Genomic DNA, 12,813 nt, shown 5'->3' on the forward strand with positions numbered 1-12,813 from the left:
CACAGGACTTGCTTCATTCTTTCAAAAAAATGTGAGAAACCTCCTAGGAATCAGTCAAACTGAGGCTGCAGTGGATTGATTTAAGTGGATTAGCTCAACTGTTTCCTATGCAGTTCCTGAAATGTGCTAATCAGTATTAATAAAAAAAAAAATAGTGGCCCTTGCTTCTCATATTGTCTTGCAATTGCTGCCAGAGCTGGGAAGGACTGGTTGTAGCTGGGCAGTACCTAGCAAGATTCCGAGGCTCTTCTGTTTCCAATGAAACCAGAACTGAGCTCCTGTGTTACCTCATAAAAGGTGCTTGACCTTCAATTCAAGACAAGGAAGCAGAAAACTTGCCTTTTTTTCAGCATTCTTGTGAGAAACCTCACGTGCTCAGGGCTCTTCTTTTGCCCACTGAAAAAGTCTCGCCTGTGCGGAAAGCGCAGCGCAACTTCTGCAAGGGAGACAGGTCTGACAGCAGCGCAAAGCACGGCGTATTTCATGTCCCTTTTACACTGGATTAACTATCTGCACAGGATCCCAGGCAAGTAAATCAGTTCTTTGCTAATGAATAGCAGCTGAAGCAATGTTAAAGGAAAAAATAGCTTCCCCAGTAGACAACGCTACTGACCGTTACACAGAACGTTCGTGTAGCATCAGATGCTTCAACACATTTTTGCATCAAGAAGAAACTTATTTTGACATTAGTTACAGCTCTTTTTTTCTTTTTTTTTTTTTTTCCCCCAACAAAACATACTGTAGATTAAGATACAGGCTGCATCTGGGAAATCTTAACCTACAGGAAGAAAGAGTGACTGTGTGGGTGAAGCAGAGCAAGGAGTGAGCTCAGGGTTTGCTGCTGACACTGCTGCTCACTTCCTGTTAGGCTTAAGCAAATCATGTAGGTCACTTGTAATTCAGTTTCCCTTCATCCCATACCAAAATGAGGTAACGGGGTGTTGTGAAACTCTGAGCTGAGATGTATAAAAGTCTCTTACAGCACTTCTATAACTGGTTCTTTTAGAGGATAAATATCTTTGCAGAAGGTTTTTGGAGAATCACCTTCTCTTCTGAGCCATGGTGTTATGAAAAGGAGAAGAGCAACACCTGACAGGGTAATTATTTGCTTTTTGCTTTGGTTCATCTAATCTAAAGTTTCCCGAGTTGTAGTTGAGGAGGGATGTTCTGGTTGTTCCTGGACCGCTGCCTAATTTCTCTTCTTATTTCCAGCAAGGCCAGAAATTACTAAGTTTCTGAAGACAGGGAGGAGAAAGGCAGGCTGGGCACTTTGGAGTGGATGGGTAGTGGGATTTCAAAAGGCAGAGTGGAATTGCAGACCAAAAGCAGCAGTGAGAGCAGCTGGGACAGAGCAAGGAGAAAGGGGACTGATGGCTGTGCAGTGTGGAAAACAGACCCTGGTGCAGGGAAGGGGGAAGGTGGGAAGAGAAGTGTAGGTAGCAGGGAAGAGCAGAACCGTCAGTGAAGAGCGAAAGAAGACAGGTTGACTCAGTAAAACAGAATAATTCTCACCATGGAGACAGCTGAAGAGTCACAAAACACTACTGTTTTCCTTGTGTTGCTTTATGTATCAGAAATTGCTGTGCTTGTTCTGAGGCCGTTACATAATCCCAGACAAAAGAAAACAGTTTCTGAGAACCAATTCAAGGGAAAGTTTTTGTAGGATTCTTGTTGAATTGTCTCTCTCTGGATAAACCATTGCAAGCAGCTAATTAAGAATCCATCACTGCTGACTGCCTCTGCTCGAAGTTGCGTTACTTATGCTCCAGTGTCAGTGCTGGCAGGGATAATGAAAATTTTCCATTGAGAGACATTAGAACATTATGGTCGAAGTTGAATATGCCATGCAAAACAGCCGTGTGTTTTGGTCTGGGTTTGTTTAGAACAGTGGCAATGCTGAGTTGCTGCCACGCTCAAATCCCTTTGCACCAGACTCACCATGCAACATCAACCAGTTTGAGTGCTTTGCAGCTTTTAGAGACAGACTCCATGCAGGCAGAGTCCTCTGAAGGGTGGAGGGCACAATACCTACAGAAATATGTCACTTTGCATACTGTATTGTAAACCAGAATCCCCAGTTATTGGCTAAACCACCTAGAGATAAAATATTTGAAGGCATACTTGTCACTGCCAGGCTTTTCTTTAGCCTCAGCAGGGGTGTTTGGCAGGCTGGTCTATAGCACCACTGAAGAGATGGTTGCTGTGTTCTCCAAAGTCAAATTCCTCATGCACCAGAGTTTGCAGGTGTAGAAGTGGCTGGATCACCTGCACAGCTGCTCCTGCTCTGATGAACTGCATGAGATTCAGCTCAGTAGATCCAGCTCAACACGAGGTTCACGGATGTAGATACAAATTCAGTTCTGGCATTCCAGGCTCCTGCAGGGTTGTGTCAGGAAGGAATTTCTTTCCATGTAGCTAGCTGTTTAGTTGGTGTCTCCTACCTGTATAGGAGCTGTTTCAGATAGCAAACGTGGCAGTGTTTTGCACTGCTAACAGACTCAAGTGGTCTTGGTCATAAGTGCAACCAATGCAGGAGTCCAATTCCACAGTGATTGCTGGCAGGAAAGTCTATAAGGTCAGCATAAGGGGATTCCTTTCCATGTTATTCATCCTAATTCAAGTTAAACCTTGTGCAGGCTGGCTGATGACCAAGCTCTGTTGGAGCTTATCTCAAGTGGATAAATATTTTGGGCAACTATAATATATAATAGAGTATAATAGAGCAGATAGCAATGATGAGTGCTATAGCAAGCACTTCTGTATCACATACTATAGATCTCAGGGTGCTTTTCAAAGAAGGCCAGCATCCTCTGATACACAGAGAGCTGGGGCATAAATCTTCAATATCACATGGGTTCTTACTAATGCAGTTACCTTTCTAGGGTAGAAACACATGGACAGGTTTTTTTTTCCTGTCCATATGTTGAAAGGGTTCCTGTCCAGAGGGTTGAAAGGAGAGGGCTGAAAATGGAATTGCATCATTTCACCACACCTTTAAAAGATAATATTATGTTTGTAACAACTTTGGTGCAACTGGAACCTTCCTGCACAGGACGTAGCTGTTGAGCTTATGCACCAGACAGCCCTGGGGAATGTGCAGCTGGGGACATTTTCGGCAGCGTGCATTAATTATAGCGTATCACTATTTATCTCATTTACATGCATTGAAAGGAAATGGCTGCTTTTACTACAGTGCCCCATTGTGCCAGGAGCTGTGAACACCCATCTACAGGCAGGATCTCTGACTCCTGAAGTTTACCCTGAAATGTGAGACAGAAAGGATGGCGGAGGGGAGTGGAATCTGAGCACATGGTATTACAGTGTGTATTTTTGCATTAGTAGTTGGCCTGGCACTGGTGCTTTTTTTGGGTCAGAAAGGTTGAACCCTATGACATTACAGTGTTAGGTATTACTGTATTACTCTCTTTCCAGAGAGAGTCAGATGAGCATTTTTCACTAAAATCAGGAACGCCTTGAGCCTGTGTACTGTGAGATAAGCTGGGTTTATGCTGCAGAATAAATCTGGGTGCTTAAAACACCTTGGAGAACAAATGGATGCACTGTAAGCAGCCTTGCCTTCTTGAAGGTATATGAAATTTCAGCATTGCTTCAGTCTTCAACTGTGAAATATTTTTTCTCATTCTGACAAAACTTTTTCTTTTCCCCTATGATTAATGAGAACAGTTATTCCGACAACTACCAAATCCAGTGAAAACATGTAAGGGAGCAACCAGGCATGCTTTTAAAAGTCTTGAATCCCAACAGCTGTTCCATGCTAGCACAGAGAAAGGAAGACATCTTTGTGTTGGACAAAGAACTGGCTCACACACTTTGCCTTGTTGTTTGCCTCTACCATTGCATCTTGGTGTCTGTTTGAAATGGAGCTCAGTGAGTGTGACACCGAGTTTAAATTGGGTATTAGGAAGTTGTTGACCAGGAGGGCAGCGAAGAACTGGCATGGATTGACCAGGGAGGTGGTGGTGCTCCCTGTGGACACCCGTGCTCAGAGGATGGGGCTGTGAGCACTGATGGAGCTGTGGGTGTCCTTGTGCACTGCACTGCAGACCAGACAGCCTTTGGGTCTCCCTTCCAACTCAAAATGCTCTACGATTCTATGAGGGAGCTGCATGTCTCCCAGTGATGCTGAGGGGCAGGCAGTGTGATCTTGGGGGGAGGATCATCCAATTTTGGATAGCACCCAATCTTGCAGAGCATATCACCAGACCTCTGCACGTCTGGGAAGCGCTATGCGAGTCTCCACCAGGATAAGCAGGGAAACAGGGACCTTCTCTCCACTCAAAGACACTCAGGGAAGGCTGCTGCACAGCCCCAGCCCCACTGCACGGAGATGCTCAGAGAAGCAGAGGGCATGTGGAGGATTCATGGGCTGACAGGAGGCGTGTGTGGTGGGTGCTGACCCTCGCCGCCCATCTGACCCCGCTGTTTGTTGAGGGAGCTGACTTGTCTGGGAGGACTGGCAGGGACCGGGGTGCCAGATGGCATGTGTATGCGTGTTGTGTGTCGGCTGTCATTCAGCCAGATTAATGTGGAGTTGGTAAAAAGGAGGAGGGGGGAGAAAAACAATTAAGCAAGAATCCCAAAAACAATGGAGGCCACGTGCCACTGGGCAACAGTCGTTTGCTCCACAATGGGTTATCGGCTTACAATGAATGGGCCCAACTGTTGCAAACGACATGAGCCTGCCCAGTTTTCAAATCATTTAATGCTCTTGTTTTCTTCCAATCCAGCCAATCTCTGGGCCGGGTGAGTGGTCACCTGATATTCTTTTCCTGTATTTAAGTCCCAGGCCTCACAAAATAACTGAACAGTGGTAACCATGGCAATGCTAATTATTGCACTTTAACTACAGTACCAGAAAGAAAATGCGGTAGGCTAGGAGAGAGATGTGAAGATGTTTCTGGCCAGGATTTTAACTTTTGGCTCCTGCTCGTGGCTTTTTCTTTTTCCTCCTTCTTTTCAAAGCCTTTTTACAAGCAAACAAATGACATTCTGCATTCAGGATTTCCCAGATAACAGTTTCTGGAACTTCTGATGTGTGTTTCAGGAAATCACAAACAGAGGGGCTGAATGCCCCTGGGCTGCCAGGCATTAGAGTTCTGTTCTTGTTCTTTTGAGCTGCCTTGGAATCATATGGAACGTAAAAGATGGTTCAGCAAGAGACCAGATTTCTTTAAGACTTCTGCATCGTTATTTGGCAATAAATATGCATTAGTGCCACACAGCTGGCTTCAACACATCCATGAGAGAGATTGTTTCTAAGCTTCATGGTTCCTTGTTAATGATCAGTAACTTCATATCTCTGAATGGAAAAGATCAGTGATTCATTATGTGAAATTTCACTTATGCACCCACCAGTGGGATGCACAGGGGCTGGGAAAAGCTCTCCCCAGGTGTTAAAGCCAGCAGCAGGCTGTGGAGGATCTGGGCACAGAAACATTTCCAAGGCTTGCTGCTCACTGCCTTTTAATGCTAATGCAGATTTGTCAGGTTAAGAGTCTTAACAGGTTTCTTCTACATCAAGGCCCTACAAGAACAGATTTCAGACAAAAGTGAAAATAACAAGTCATTGGGTTTTGTTTCTAGGCAGTTTCTCTTCCAGGTTCTCATGACTTCTTCCCCTATAAACACTGCACAGAATGTTTTCTTAACTAAAACATTTCAAATTGTACAAGGGAACACATGATTAAAAAGCAAAGGATGTCAGTAACAAGCCAGCTGTGAAACAAAAGGTCACATCTGAACTCTGCAAGCAGAATTCCAGCCTGATGCATTTCCCCGCTGACCTCCATGAGCTCAGGCATCCCAGACATCTCCCTTCTTACTGGGAGCAGTTTTGCAGCATCTCTACACTTTTCTAACCTCTTGTGCTGTTTTGCAGGTTCTTAGCTTCTGATCCCTCCCAGCTGAGTGAAGATGACCTCCCCAGTGACTTGCAGTCCTTGTCGTGGCTGACATCTGTTGATGTTCCTCGGTTACAACAGATGGCCAGTGGAAGAATGGATTTTGGCCTTGGTGCCCAGAATGCAATGTTACAACAGACAGGTAAACTGTTAGGGTGGTAAATAAGTGCTATTGAAATGACCCAGCCTATTGCCCCTTTCACTTTCCTCCACACGTTCCAGCTTTACTAGTAGTGGGTTTGTTTTAGGTACATTACTTTTTGCTTCCTGACAGAAGACCTGGAGCCTGTTGTCTTCCTAAAAACATTGCTGAATCTTTCTTTCACTTCAAGAGGCAGAGTCCTAGCTGTCACAGCAGCAATCTTAGGATCCAGCAGACTGCTCTGCTCGTTGTAGTTGCCAATGCCATGTGTGAAATTGGGCCAAGGTATTTAATACTTGTATTTCAGAGGTTTTCAACAGCTTGGAAATTAGGTAATTAATCTTTCTCATTTGTTTCAACACTGATAAAACTAAGAGTATCTTATTTACCCCATACCTGTTTGCTTCACACAGACTTACAGCATCTGTTCACTGAACGCCTTTCTTTTCTTTGTGAGCATCCTTCAGGCAAACACACTTGTTCCCCAAGGCATTCTGCTGAGCAAGCTCAGCATATCATCTTGCTTGCTTTAGAGCAGAAATCCGTCTGGAGTACAGAGAGCTCTGAATTTGTGTTTTGTTTCTGGATAGTTTTTTTTCCTCTTGTAAGATACTGTGTCTGTAAGAGCCCTGCGGACTGTTAAACACCTGTCATCTTTCAGTCTCTATATAACAAGTTTTGGAAGCAGCCAAAGTCAGCTTTGCAATCTGTGAAAGGTTCGGAGTTCTTTTGGGATGGAAAGCCATAGAGATGTGATTATCCACTCCAGACTTAGCTGCGTTGAAGTGCACCTATTACAAATAAATGTCAGCTCTCTTTTCTGAAGTGTGCTTTCACGTGAACATTTATTACACTTGATTTTTTCAAAACAGGTCCTGTGGCAAGCAACATGCACTCCACAGGAGCACCTGGAGCAATGATTCATGTCCAGGCCAGCCTGCCACAAGGAGTCCTGGGACTGAATTCTATTTCATCACATGGAGCCAATGTAAGAGCAACCCTTGCAACACTTCTTAGGAAAAGATACTGGTAATCTGAAGACTGACACGTCTGTTGTCTTTGTCTCTGCAGATGAGCCAGTACTCTGTAGGTGGGCAGCCCTCTCCTAGTTTACAGACACAGCAGCAGCTCTTCCCTCCTCATCCACAGCAAGTGTTTGCCATAGCCCAGAATACACAGCAGGTACTGTTATTTACTTGTGGTCCGTGTCTCAGGGTGCCTTCTAAGAACATCTCTAGAACTCTTTCAGAAGAAAAAGCCCTAAGCCTACACACAGTCGTGGACGCTCTTCTTCTTTTCCTTTGCATACAGTGTAACCCAGCAGCAATCTACAACACATCGTATGGCACCCAGCCACATTACCCTCAGCCGCGCCTGGCTCCTCACTCTGCCCAAGAGCTGCATCCAAAACATTACCCCAAGCCCATCTATTCATACAGGTGAGTAGATACCAGCACAGCATGTTGCTCAGAGCCTGTTTTGGGCTGACTTCACTGCAGGTGGGACAGCACAAGAGCATCTGATTCCGTTTGAAGGGAACACAGATCAATTCAGCCACCCGAGAGTTCTGTGGAAACTGCCTCTGGGGGGTAGCAGGACTGAACAAGCAAATCAGTTCCTGGCCATCGGCATAAAGGTAGAAAAACAGCACAGGGAAGTAAAATCTGCAGGATCAGAGGGTGCCTTCTGAGCACTTGAAAACTCACTGACTATAGATCCTTAGGGGGAAACAGACTACCAGGGGAATCCCGTGGTCAGCCAGGTGTTTGTATCTGAATGGAGATGGATCTGAGATTGCTAGACCAGGAGACAACATGATGTATGCAACCTGTTGCATATGCAACTGTTGTTCAATGTTTTTCTGTCCTCTAGTTGCTTAATTGCAATGGCATTGAAGAACAGCAAAACGGGCAGTCTCCCTGTGAGTGAGATCTACAGCTTCATGAAGGAACACTTTCCCTACTTCAAGGTATGCAGACAGCTGGGAGTAGAACATCTCTTACTTTGTTCTCAGCATATTTCTCTGACATCTTTCTGCATCTTTTAGACAGCCCCCGATGGCTGGAAAAACTCCGTGCGTCATAACCTGTCCCTGAATAAGTGTTTTGAGAAGGTGGAGAACAAAATGAGCGGCACCTCGCGCAAGGGATGCCTGTGGGCTCTCAATCCTGCCAAGATTGACAAAATGGAAGAGGAGATGCAGAAGTGGAAGCGGAAGGACTTAGCTGCTATTCACAGGAGCATGGCTAACCCAGGTAGGGCTTATATTACACTTCTGTTGCCTGGGTTAAAAGTGTCTGTTTGGCCAGGAATACACAAATTAAAACAAAAGAAAAACGAAACAGAAACAAGCAAGTCCTGCACAACAGTCCTGTAGCACAGAGCTCTCAGGCCTTCCAACAACCTCTGCCTTAAACCTGCACAGCCAAAATGATCCCTGCGCTCTGCACTGAATTGGGTCATTACCCTTGCTGAGGACATGGAAGCTCTCAGCATAAACTGGTCCCCACATTCTAGATGGTTATCTTCTCCCTCCATGCTAACTAACTTATCTAGCACATTATGAAGAGTTATGCTGCCTCCAGTGTTAGCATTTATAGCGTCAGCTTTTATTTATTTATTTATTTATTTATTTAGGCTGTTGCTCTGCAAAACTCTTTGCTCTCATTCTTACTTATAAAAACGCATGCTTGTTTTTGAAGCTTTCAGCAGCTCGGTGTTGGCAAAAATCAACCAGAAGGTTTTCCTGTAAATTCTTTAATACACAATCTGATAAATTACATTCTCCTTTACTTAAAAACAATAGTGCCACTGAAACTGCCAGGAGGCTCTCACGTGAATCTCACCTGGGAAAGAAGCAGAATTCAGAGTGTTGCTGGGAGCAGGAGACCTTCCAAGCATGCTGCCCATGCTGGTTGGGTTGCTCTGTGCAAACTTCAGGGGATTCTTTATTTTTTTTCAAGCTGTGTTAGGGGTTACTATGGAAGTTGACCAGGGTATGGGCTAAGGGGAGGGAAGCAGATGGCACTTTTTTGCTCTTTGAACGGTCAGCTTGCACAGTCAAAGCTTGCCTTTCGTGCTGCTTCTCACACAGTCACAGATGCTGCTTGCCTTCTAGGTTTTATTGCAAAAGTGCAAAGCTGTGCTCACGAATGAAATGAATGAAATGCTTTGATAGGAACCTACTTGAACAAATGGGTTAAACTTCCTCTTTTCTTCCTTGGGAACGGGCATTGCATGCACAGAGGAGCTGGACAAGCTGATTACTGACAGACCTGAGAACTGCAGGCGGTCCAGTAAGCAGGCAGAACCTGAGATCTCTACCCTGACCCACATGGCAGCAGCCCAAGGCCGAATCTCCATCTCCCAGCTGCAGCCCCAACCGATCATGACGCTCTCTCTGCAGTCTGTCCCTCTGCATCACCAGATCCAGACCCAGGCTCGCATCGCGCCGGACTCCCCAGCACCTGCACAGACTCCTCCTCTCCACACTCTGCCTGACATCAGCCACAGCCCTCTGCCCCACCACCCCATGGGCCGTGCCCCTCCCGACTTCCTGAACATGACCACAGACATGAACACGGAGGTGGATGCTCTGGACCCAAGCATTATGGATTTTGCATTGCAAGGTATAGGAGAAGGAAGCTGGGGGAGTGGAGGGCAGAATTTATACGATTGTGTTGTTGCTGAATATATATCCAAGGGCTTCAGCAGGACTCACTGGGATGGAATTAACTGAGATGAAATCTTGCGCTGGGTTCTGGCCTGTGCAGCTTGACTTCCCCAGCCTTCCTCATTGCATTTCTACCCTGTGCTAGTTAGGAAAGCAAACTACCCTCATGGTTCAAGTTCAGGCACTGCATTAGATATCAGTAGACATGTCCCCCTAAAGATCTGGGACATCACACCTCTCCATCCCTCAGAAACCATAGCTTTACTTGTGCCGTGGTTTCTCTCATTTGTAAATCTTTGGCTTATGGAGATCCTTACGTGATCCTTGGGTTTCTTTCTGGTCAGCACATGGTAGATAGCTGCTGTCCAGGAAGGACTGGATTGCTGGAGCCCAAGGCCTGTGGGGGAACAGATGCTCACTGCCTTTGCACTCCAGAGCTGCAAACTGTGCTGTTTCTAAACAGCACATAAAATCCTTTAGTTAAAGACTGACCCCCTCCCCACAGTGCCTGAACAGGTTGGATGTGTTGCTGTGACTGGAATTTAATCTTTTAAAGGTAACATATGGGAGGAAATGAAAGATGACAGCTTCAGCCTTGACACACTGGGTGCCTTCAGCAACTCTCCCCTGCACCTCTCAGACTGTGACCTGGGCACTCCTGGCCTCACCCCCATCTCCAGTGGCAGCGATCACTCCTTGTCAGACTTTCAGGTCACAGGCCTTTATACCACTTACACCTCCGTGGACAACGTAGCAGCAGCTCAGTACATGAACCCTCAAGGCAACAAGCCCATCGCTCTGCTCTAAATGTTGCACCATTCCATGGACCTTGAATTCAGGGGCCAGTTTCTCCCAACCCTTAAAATCCAACCTGAAAGCAATAAACGGCTCCTCCTGCAGACACTTGGAAAGTGTTGGCTGTTTACTGGGACACAGCACGCAATGCCAAAATAACTCAAACCAGTACCAGTGGAGTTCTGCTGTACCTTTCATCCATGCCAGGACTAAGATTGGATGGTTGTGTTGCAGGGCTGGTGAGCTCTTAAGGACTTGGAAGGCATCAGTCAGCAGGAACTTCTACTAGAATGGAGCTGAGCTGAAAACTAGTCCAGTTAAGGAGAACATGTTTGCTTGACGTTCTAATCTAAACTTACTTGTTGATGTTGTTCTGTTGTCACACACACAGAGGCCAACACAACTCAATGGCTGGATCAGCACCAAGTTCACATCCAAAAGGGTTGATCTGGTACCACGTTCATCTTTCTTCTCATGTTGCCAAATGACTGTTGCCTTGAACAAAGATCACACACAGGCTCTGGAGGCATTTGCACCTCTAACACTTTTCTGATGTAACTGTTGCTAACTTATTGTTACGAGCTGGGGAAAAAAAAAGGAGCAAAAAGATTATTAATGAGAAATCCATAGCAGACAACTGCTGTGTCTAGGGCTTAAAACAAAGCCCTTACCCAGGAAGGAACCGGTACTACTGAATGATGAAGCTGATCACTGGCTAGAAGCTTTTAGGAATTATGCCTATTTTTAGGACTTGTTTTAAAAAAAGATTAGATTTGCCTTTTTTATAGTACTGTGCATTGTGCTTCTGTCCATTTTTGTGCTAGGCAGTATTACTATTTGTAAATTTATTTATATTTATTGTTATGAAGAGAAACTATGTAAACTGAGCACTGTTCAAATTCTTTTAAATGCTGCAGTAACCTGTTTTACATCAACTAAGTTATTCACCTTCAAAAACACCACTTCAGTCACTGTTACACTACATTTCTCTTAAATAAGCACTTTCAATACTGTGAAACTCATTGTTTGTTTTCTTTTCTTAAATTCAGAGACCAAATATCCTAACTGTACCATTCCAATTCGCCTTCCCATTCTGATTAGCCCAAGTAAAATTGTTCCTAATTTAGATTTTCAGGTTTACATTCTCCACTTTATACTTGGTGTCACACGATGCAAAGAAAAGAAATTGTATGGAAACATCCAACAGCTAAAAAAAAACAACAACAACCCTGAAAAAGACGTTGAAATTTAGCCTTTAGTCCACTTCTAGCTCTGTGACCTTGCAGTCGTATTTGTGTCTCATGTGTTGTCTGTTCCATTCAGGGCTCTGGCAGTCCCAGTCCTCGTACCTGCAGTGCTTGGGGCCGGGGCTGCTCACAGCACGCAGCCTCTCCAGCCTCCATCCAGGCACAAAGCAGCACTGCAGCACCCAGCTGTGCCACCGCAGGGCAGCCAGATGCTGAAGCAGCCCCACCAAGCCAGCGCAGGTACCTTGTGCTGAAAGACACTGCTGGGAGAGTCAGGAGCTGGAAAATGTGCATACTTGTACCTTTCTAAGTGCATCCATGTCAGCCTCTTCCAGAAGACCGTGGTTGTCCAGGTTGTAATTTATTGTCCGAGAACAAATGTGATTACTGATCATTTGCTGTGTCATCTATGCTGTTTTCATCTTTTAAAAAATAAATATTTCTTAGCACAAAACCTGCCTCATTCTAGATGTGCTGCACTGTAGTTACTGTGGTGGCAAGCAAGCTGTGCTGCAGCTCAGCATGGTCACTTATTGCTGCAAATCTCAGTACCTAAATGCATGGTGAGGGATGCTATGGACCACAGCTATTCCCTTTTCTTGTGCTGCGTGCTGCACAGCAGCAGTCACTATTCCCTTCCTTCTCAGGTCCTGGGTTTATACAGTGACAAAACAAAAGAGCTCAGGAACAGTTTCAGGAACAGAACAAGGAAAAGTTTCCCTTGAGGACAGTGCTCATTTTATTGGTGTTGGTCTGGATGAATGTTTCCATCACCTCCTGCACAGTGAGCAGCAGCACTCCAAGATCCCTGACAGTGCACTGACTCCTTCCATACCAGAAAGCATCTCCTTGTGTCTTTCTCATCCTCGCTATGAGGTTGAGGAGACCTCCTCCCTGCAGTCCCCAGCATAGACACAACCAAGAAATTGCCAACAAAACCCCATCACATCAGTCCCAGTGCTGCCCTCAAAGCAGCTGTCCCCCCCTTGCACTCTCACTGTGCTCCCCGCTCAGAGCCAAAGCTAAGCCCAGTGT

The 12,813-nt window shown here is 45.4% G+C and overlaps 1 protein-coding gene across 2 annotated transcripts; it reads left to right on the forward strand.

Annotated features, from left to right (window-relative positions):
- The first annotated feature begins 929 nt into the window (after positions 1 to 929).
- FOXN4 (forkhead box N4) lies at positions 930 to 12,241 on the forward strand. 2 transcript variants are annotated; one of them, XM_052691097.1, is made up of 9 exons: positions 930 to 1,097; positions 5,900 to 6,063; positions 6,936 to 7,051; positions 7,135 to 7,245; positions 7,375 to 7,502; positions 7,936 to 8,032; positions 8,111 to 8,318; positions 9,309 to 9,692; positions 10,293 to 12,241. In XM_052691097.1, the coding sequence occupies exons 2-9, from the start codon at positions 6,003 to 6,005 to the stop codon at positions 10,541 to 10,543; spliced, it is 1,356 nt and encodes a 451-aa protein (XP_052547057.1). In that variant the 5' UTR covers positions 930 to 1,097; positions 5,900 to 6,002; the 3' UTR covers positions 10,544 to 12,241. The 2 variants fall into 2 exon arrangements, with proteins under 2 accessions (XP_052547057.1, XP_052547058.1); XM_052691098.1 differs by lacking the exon at positions 930 to 1,097 and having other exon boundaries at positions 5,588 to 6,063.
- Positions 12,242 to 12,813: the final 572 nt, after the last annotated feature.

Source organism: Tympanuchus pallidicinctus, unplaced genomic scaffold, assembly GCF_026119805.1.
Source record: "Tympanuchus pallidicinctus isolate F22 unplaced genomic scaffold, pur_lepc_1.0 scaffold28, whole genome shotgun sequence".
Classification (NCBI taxonomy): Eukaryota; Metazoa; Chordata; class Aves; order Galliformes; family Phasianidae; genus Tympanuchus; species Tympanuchus pallidicinctus.

Coding starts and splice junctions, on each gene's coding strand:
- FOXN4 (XM_052691097.1), top strand. CDS start 6,003: ATGGCCAGTGGAAGAATGGATTTTGGCCTTGGTGCCCAGAATGCAATG. Junction 8,033..8,110: donor AACACTTTCCCTACTTCAAG/GTATGCAGACAG, acceptor TGCATCTTTTAG/ACAGCCCCCGATGGCTGGAA. Junction 8,319..9,308: donor CAGGAGCATGGCTAACCCAG/GTAGGGCTTATA, acceptor TTGCATGCACAG/AGGAGCTGGACAAGCTGATT.